We start from the raw sequence: 8,449 nt of genomic DNA, 5'->3' as shown, positions 1-8,449 counted from the left end.
GTTTTTTAAACCAAAAAAGCTTACTTTGCCACTAGATATGTAAGTCTGAGCCTGCCATCTGCATCTGCCTCTATCTTGCTTTCCATGTTAGTTGAACAAACAATACAAAAGTGTCCTTCAGGGGATTTATATAGATACTGTGTCTCTCCTACAAAACAATAAGCCATTTGACAGCAGGGACTAGGTTTTATTAGTATTTCAGCAGCAGTGTGGTACCTGGCATCTAGTAGTTCTTTGACTGAATTAATGAATGAATATCCACCAAAGTGGTGGAAAGAAAGAGGGGAGAACTTTGGGCACTCAAGGCTCCAATTTGGGAGCTTGTTACAGCTACAGTTTGGTACAACAGTAATGTTTTTTCAACTCCCAAAAAGTAGACTCCTTGAAGCAGACTCAGCTCCTAGAAAGAAGACAGCTCTGGTTCTGACATCCCCATTCCAGCAGTGAAATTACAATGATAGTAATAAGGCCTGGGATGAAGTTTATAAGTGAGTTTGCAATGAAGGGTTAGCTAAGCAGATAGAGAGTGTAAACAAGATTGCAAAAAGGAATGATTATTTAACCTGTTTAAGAAAACAAACTGTTCTCAACCATTCTCTCCCCCTCCCCCCCACCAGGCATTCTTAAGAAAATTCAAGTACATTTATATGCAAATAGTTGTATCCATAACACTCCATTCTGATTAAGTAAACCAAGTAGGTTCTTTAAAGAACCTCCAATTTTTTTGTATAATTTTAGTGACTGTATGTACTTGAGAGTAAAAGAAAACCTATTTCTGTGATAGAATTTTTAACAATTCAAGCAAACCTCCTCTATTAGGTAGCATCAATGAAACTGTGCTACATGTAACACTTCTACCTGGATCAATTTTCTATCTAGCAATAGTATCTCGTATGCAGTATTGTCTCTCAATGTCTCCTAATCCAACTTAGAGCTCTTCCTACCATCTATGTCATTATTGCATGTGAATGTGTGTGTGACAGTAGGGAAGAAAAAAGGGATGAATGGAGGGAGGGGATTAATGTTGACTGATTTTGATGTTCCCTATAGGGGACAGAAATTAATTGTATAATTTATTTCCCCTTCCAGTATATTTTTCACACAAATGAACAAATTAAGTTGATTATGTATATAAAATCTAGAAAATGAATAAATGATATATATTTATTCATTTTATAATCATATATACATATATATGTTTTCTTCATAATAAATCCTTGATTATAGATTTTTATTGTAAGCTATATATAATATGCAATCATTTAATTCTTTAAAATTCTACTGGGCCAAATTGGCCAGCACTAGAAAAGCTGACACCCCTCTTTCCAGCTAGCTAGTCCCTTGTTCAGAGTATCATTCTACATTATTTACCTAGAATTACCCTAATTCCTTTCAATAACATTTATACTTATAAATCACTGGGAATTTTTATTTCTCTAATGACAAGAGAGGTATTTTCTAAATTTGTTCTCCAATGTCTTGAACCCAGACTACTCAGATAATTTATTCTAAGAAACTCAAAGCATTACTTCAAATATGAGCTTCAATGCACAAAAATTAAAGCTATAATATCTAGTTATTTTGGATGCTTCAAATGAACTTTATTTGGTATCTTGTATATTGGACACTAACTGAAGTTTAGGATGGGAAGAACTGCTGAAGTGGAGAGCCAGAGAATTATATGCTTTCTTGAAATTTAATGGCAAGCTTTCATCCCAGAAACATAAGGGGATTCTTGAGGCCTGCAGTTGCATTCCTGACGCTCAGGGTAATCAATAAAATCTGGGGCAGGCAAGCCAGACAGGATCATTAGGGATTTGTTCCAGATTGTAAATGTTGGACAAACTGGAAGAATAAAGGTCACATCAAAAGTATGAAGATGGAGAGAGTTAGCTGGATCATAGAAAGACAGCATATTGTTGTCATAATCCAGAAGGACACCCAGGCGCTTCAACTGTGGGGGCACATCCACCAGCATTTCCTTGTTGTTATGTCTCACAACGAAGTTACTATTGCATCGAGAGAAAACCCATGAGGAGGCATTCTTGCCAATCCATTCATTCTTGGGAGCTGATTTATAGGCAATGCCAATTGCATACCTGTGAAACAGTGGAAAGGAGGGAGAAATAAATATTTAGTAATGATCTGTGTTATGCTAGATACCATACAGGATATATAAGAAATAGAATACATGTCTCTTCCTTTAACAGTTTATATTTAGACCCATAATATTGATACCACTAGAACTTTAATAAGTTGGCAATTGAGTGCTGTAGTAGTTTCCAACTCCTAGCTCAGTATATTTTCCATGATTTATTTTTAAAAGCTGGTACATTTTTCTAGGAGTGGTTTTCCTTGACTTACTGGTATTATATCTGTGCTATAGAACTGGATCTCCAGGAACGTAAGAACAGGGGAGAGAAGAGAAAAGAATAGTGAGATCCACTCACCATGTTGAGGAAGCCATGACTACCTCCCAATAGTGGCAGCCACTGTCAATGAATATATTTCCTGCTGCCCCATAGCACCCTGTGCCACTAAACCTCTCTGGAGTATGGCTCTTCTTCAGAGAGCTTTCATCCTTCTCCATCTGCAATCCATCATTGGAGATCTTCAACTTCTTGTGAGTCATTTTGGGATCCAGTTTAAAGGGTTGGCCTGAAAAAAGTAGAAATAAGAAAACGCATGAGGAAATATTTAAGAATTCTTTGTCTTCCAGGACCATCACTATGAGAGAAGCCTTGATATGATGGTCATTCTTGGGTCAGTGCAAGTTGGCTATTTTTTTTATCATATTAGGTAGCAGGCCAAAAGTCACCATATTCAATAAAATAAGAATATGCTGCCCTGGCCAGTGTAGCTCAGTTGGTTGGAATGTCATCCCATACACTGAAAGGTGGCGGGTTTGATTCCTGGTCAGGGCATACACCCAAGTTGTGAGTTTGATTCCTCGTCAGGGTGCGTGCAGGAGGCAATAGATCAATGTGGTTTTTTTCTCTCTCTCCCTTCCTCTCTCTAAATCAGTAAAGAAACATATCCTTGGGTGAGGGTTTACAAAAATAATATGCCACCCCCTTCATCTATTATCAAATTAAAAGGGGACTCTTAGAGTCTCAAATATGTTTACTATTTTACTTTTATTTCAGTAGATGATTTGGTATTTGACTGGATTTCAGTATTTGAGGTGAGACAAAGTGAGGGAATTGATGAGATCATTGCTGCTTATTAGCAGACCAAAACTGAAAATAACTCATGAACAGGACAATTTTTTTGCCCTCTTACAACTGGGATATAAATAATATAATTAGGTAACTTCATTAGAGTGACTATTACATCATCAATGGTCAGATAAAATATTTGTTGTGTAGGATCATTCACAACAGAGAATTCCTTATCTTCATATGACAAATCCAGGCACTAGGACCACCAATTGCTGTGAATGGCAAGAGCCATATCATATAAAATTTGTCTGTGGCAGACACTGTTGGTGAACACAACATCCATTTCCTACTTTTTCTTTCTTACCCACTTTCACTATAGAGTCCAGAAAAGCTAAATACTCCAGCACCTAGTCTCCCTTGCTGTTAGGAGTGGCTAATAAGATGGAAATAGTTGGAAGCAGAAGTCAGACAGGGTGTGAGAACCTTCTGGGAAAGTGAATGTTTTTATGATAAAAGGAATAGCCATCGTGTATACCAGCCCTTTAGCTTTCTTCCTTTCTTGAAATAAAATATGACATCTACAGGTTGCAGTAGCTCTGTTGTGACCATGTGGCAAAAGCCAATACAGAAAAGGAGAAGGAGCCTGAGTCTTTTACGACATCACAGAACTGATGCAACACCCTGAACTACATACCTTCAAACCTCTTGCTATGGTATTTTTAAAAATATATTTTTATTGATTTCAAAGAGAAAGGGAGGAGAGAGAAATAGAAATATCAATGATGAGAGAGAATCATTGGTTGGCTGCCTCCTGCATGCCCCCTACTGAGGATGAGCCTGCAACCCAGACATGTGCCCTGACTGGGAATCAAACTGTGACCTCCTGGTTCATAGATCAATGCTCAACCACTGAGCCATTCCAGCCGGGCCAAACCTCTTGCTTTGTTAGAGAAAGAAAAACAATACTTTGTTTAAGCTACTAACAAGTAACTATTTGTTAAGCTAAATTAGTTTAATTTTCTGTCACTTTCGGTCAAAAGCATTCCTAGCAGGTATAGCTTCTCTACAGTAGGATTTTAGCAGATTATCACAAATACAGTCATGCTCCACAAAATGATATTTCACTCAATGATGGACCACATATAGGATAATGGTATGCCATATAGCCTAGGTGTGGAGTAGGCTATATCACCTAGGTTTGTGTAAATACATTCAATGACATTTGCACAACAACAAAATTGTCTAATTATTCATTTCTCAGAATATTTCCCTATTATTAAGTGGTGAATGTCTGTAGTAGTCTTTTATTCAACTGTCCCCCAAGCATGAGGATGGAGTGCAGAGAAAAACTCTTCACTAACATCCTCTAAAGCCACCAGCTAGTTTATGTACCGTATTTTCCGGCGTATAAGACAACTGGGTGTATAAGACGACCCCCAATTTTTCCAGTTAAAATATAGAGTTTGGGATATACCTGCCCTATAAGATGACACCCGGCGTATAAGACGACCCCCGACTTTTGAGAAGGTTTTCCTGGGTTAAAAAGTCATCTTATACGCCAGAAAATACGGTATATCTGTATTTACATATCTTCCAGAGCCTTGAACAAACCCCTTGATCAAAACACAAACTATAACGGTAAAGCTCCTCTATCCAGGGCTTCTAATGTTTCCTCAGGCTAAGTGTACTCCCTGGCACAGAGGGGAAAACTGATGTCTGCTTTCAGAATCACCATAACATACTGTTTGTTTTTAGTCGGGTAGGTTCACTGTTACGGCTGCCTGCTTGATTTATAGCTTTGACAATGAAGATGTAGCGTGTCCCACTCTGGAGTCCATGCACTGTGTAATGGTTCTGCTTAATGTTGGGAACAATCATCCAGCTATCCACCGAATTATACAGGCCTGTAACATGGGGAAAGACAAGGACATTAACCAACAGGTAATAGAAATAGAATGAAGAAGCACACTGAAAATTCATCATAAGCCCCCCCCCCCAAAAAAAAAATTGAATTTTGTTTTTTTCCGAGTCCTGGAATACATAGTAAGATGAACCTCCTCTGCTTCTTCCCTCCCATGGAGCTAGGCTCATGCCTAGTTCCTTGCTTCTGGTAATTAAATGTGACCACTCAGGAGAGTTAGGGTTACTTTAATTTTCTTCAAAATAATATAGGAAAAACTATTCTACAAAATGACAGAATCATCTCTTTTATGTAGTCTCTAGATCTTTACCCTAAAGGTCCCGTCCTCTGAGAGCAGAGTCTGGCCTTGTATGGATGAACAGTCCTGTGCAGAGCACAGGAACATTGCATCTCAAAACCAAAAGGACACCTAGACACCATATTTCCCTCATTTCACAAATGGGAAACTCAGATGGAGAGAAGAAAAGTGATTTGCCCAAGGCCACAGATAGATGGTGATGGTGCTGAGAGTAGAAGAAACCTAGTCTCCTTAACACTAGTTCGGTGTTCTCTCCATTGCATCACAAGTCACAGGGTGAACAACTATGTCTTATTGTCTCTGTAAGGTAGCAACTCTCTCAGGGCTTACGGACTCAACTCTCCCACCCCATCCTCACTCTTATTTCCAAGACTAGTTGAGCTCCAGGTATCATAGGGAAGCCAAGGAGGTAACATGATAACCAAAGCAAAATATTATCTCCTCACTTGACACTACAGTTTTATCTCTTCCTGGTTCTGATTCCAATATTCTTTTGAGGTTGGGTGGCTCAGAAACACACTATTATCTCAAACCTTCTTTCCTCCCAAGTTGGGAAAAGGTTCAGAGATCTATGTTTCTGATTTTGAAACTCTTTAGACCATAAACATGGATTTAAACAGAGAAAAACGTACACAACTAAAAACGTATTTGGATAACTTTTAATAAAAGTGGGATCAACATTCTAGTCTGTGGATTACCTATGTTTCTCTCTTCTGTTATCTTCTTTTCAGTCAGTTTACTGCTTTTTAAACACAATTCTACCAAAGGGTGGATAGGAAAATGAGTGGTGAATTTAGTCATTTTTATACAGCTGTAGTAAAGGGTTTAAGTAGATTGAAAAGAAAAGAAAAACAATGAATTTTTAAAAAGCAATTTGTTCAGCAGGGTTTTATAATTAACTTGGGGGTGGGGTAGAAAAAGTCTAAATTAAAACTAGAAAAAGAAGCACAATGAAGGGCAAAAAGATATGCTATATAAAGAAGAATAATTAGTGGAAATGATCAGTGATTCTTAGGAAAAGATAATAAAGGATAAGAGCCAGAGACAATGCTTGAGTGTCATACCAATGCATAGTATTAATCATAAACTACACATGAAATTTTAATACAAAGAGGGAAATATATGATCTTCCAGACATACTTCTAACAATTCAAAACAGAAAAATAAAAACAAAGCAGGCTTCATAATTATTATGCAACTGTAAAAATGTGTGAGGGAGATCTCTATGAACTGATATGGAGTAATTTCCAAGGTATATTGTAAATTGAATAAAGCAAGTTGTGTAAGAGCATGCATAATATGCTATCTTTTTGCAAGAAAGAAAGGCAAATAAGCAAACTTACATACATTTGCCTGGAGTTATAAAACAATAATAAAAGCAGGAAGGAAAAAAAACAGAAAATAATGAAGTTGGTTACTTACAAGGGATGGGGGTGGGTGAATAGGATTAAAAGTATATGGTAGTGACTGTGCTTTATCAGAGCTGTTTTTAATGACATTATTCTACAATGTTTTCTTTCCAGATGATGATGGAGAAGTTTTAAAAAAAATGGTGCCAAGTACCACAACAGTAACAGAACTTTTCTGTTTTCTGGAGATTTGTTTTTTACCTTTTTTTTTATTGGAGTGTGCTGGATGTCTCTAAAATTTTGTTCAGATGACTGCAGAACCCGGAAAAGCTGTTACTGTTATTGATGCATAACATACTGTTATTGGTTATAATTATATATATAATTTGAATTTTTGGAAACTTTATTTGTGCTGTTAACTTTGGAAAAATGATCCCAGTTGTACTGTGTTGGGTTGGCATTGTACAGAAGTTAACAGCCATATTGATTTAGAAACATTCAACATAATTTTTTCATTTCTACAGGGGTAACACACTGTATTAAATATATAAGGTCTTAATCTACATGGGTTTGATTACAGAAACTAATAAAGTATTATCTAAATAAAAAAATTATATGGGAGAGAATGACACTTATATGAATATACCTTTTTTGTACAGTTTTTCCTTTTGGAATCATGCTGCTGTTTTATACATTCAAAAGTTAAAATGAAATCAATATGATTGGGAAGAGTGAATACTAAAACTGAAGACAAACTGAAACAAATGAGCCCAACTGCGTTGCAAATGAAAAATAACCACACGAAAGGGATGGAGGTAGGAGGAGAATTGCAAACAAGTCCTGAACTATTGTTTGTTTTATAGTGGTGTGGGCAAAGCAAATTCTGATACTATTGTAAATATATTATGGAAGTGAGCAGATGAGTACATGTATTAATGTTGTTAGGAGCCAGGGTTCTCATTGTGGAAGTAGGAACATACAAATATGGAATGGGGGAAGGTAAGAAAGAACCTGGGGGATGGACTGGAATTGGAGGTATTGATGGAAACTCATGATATCTAAAAAATAAATATGTATGTGTATATGTATACATATGTGCACATATGTAAAGTATATGTGCATATATACTGTATGTGTATTCATATATATATACATACATGGGTGGATGTGTGTATTTCTAATCTCCAGCTCTTGGTCTCTAATGCCATTCTCCCCCTAAATAAAGTGGTTTAAAAATAGAGAAAATGTGGAAAAACCTCAAGGGAAGTGGCTCTCAGAAGCAAGGTTTAGTCAACAGAGGCAGGCAGACTGGCAGGTAGGACTGGAACCATGAATCTTCATGAATAATTATTCCTAGTAAAATAGTTTTAGTTTATCTGCCCACTGCCATAAAAAATTTTGCTTCAGGGTCTGCCCTTGTCCCAGTCCTATTCTACTTTTCTATCAATGATCAGAGGAAGACATGGAGGGCAGCCTGGAAGGGGAAGTAAATGTATTGGAAGGCAGAAACTGGTCAAAAGGATATTGGCAGGCTAGAATGAGGAATCAAAGCTAACCAGGTAAAATGTAATAGGGATGAATTCAAGGTGTTGTATTTCCATGTGGACAATCAATTAATTGAACAGGAATAGGATTTGAAATTCCTAGGGATATCAGCTGACTATATGCTCAGCCAACACTGAGTAATCAATACGCTATTCATTAAAAAAATCTATACTAA

At 36.9% G+C, this 8,449-nt stretch overlaps 1 protein-coding gene across 4 annotated transcripts in view; it reads right to left on the bottom strand.

Annotated features, from left to right (window-relative positions):
- Window positions 1–1,222: 1,222 nt before the first annotated feature.
- Window positions 1,223–8,449, bottom strand: part of MID2 (midline 2) — a 122,345-nt gene continuing 115,118 nt past the window's right edge. For all 4 annotated transcript variants that reach the window (XM_008156307.3, XM_028132349.2, XM_054722731.1 and 1 more), the window contains exons 8-10: window positions 4,904–5,065; window positions 2,451–2,658; window positions 1,223–2,099 (exon numbers count right to left, since the gene is read on the bottom strand). In XM_008156307.3, coding sequence (XP_008154529.1) covers window positions 1,697–2,099; window positions 2,451–2,658; window positions 4,904–5,065 — 773 coding nt within the window. In that variant the 3' untranslated portion in view covers window positions 1,223–1,696. The remainder of the gene's footprint in view (window positions 2,100–2,450; window positions 2,659–4,903; window positions 5,066–8,449) is intronic.

Source organism: Eptesicus fuscus, chromosome 1 (assembly GCF_027574615.1).
Source record: "Eptesicus fuscus isolate TK198812 chromosome 1, DD_ASM_mEF_20220401, whole genome shotgun sequence".
Lineage (NCBI taxonomy): Eukaryota > Metazoa > Chordata > Mammalia > Chiroptera > Vespertilionidae > Eptesicus > Eptesicus fuscus.
The sequence above is the reverse complement of the archived record's forward strand: the minus strand, read 5'-3'. Positions and strand labels throughout refer to the sequence as shown.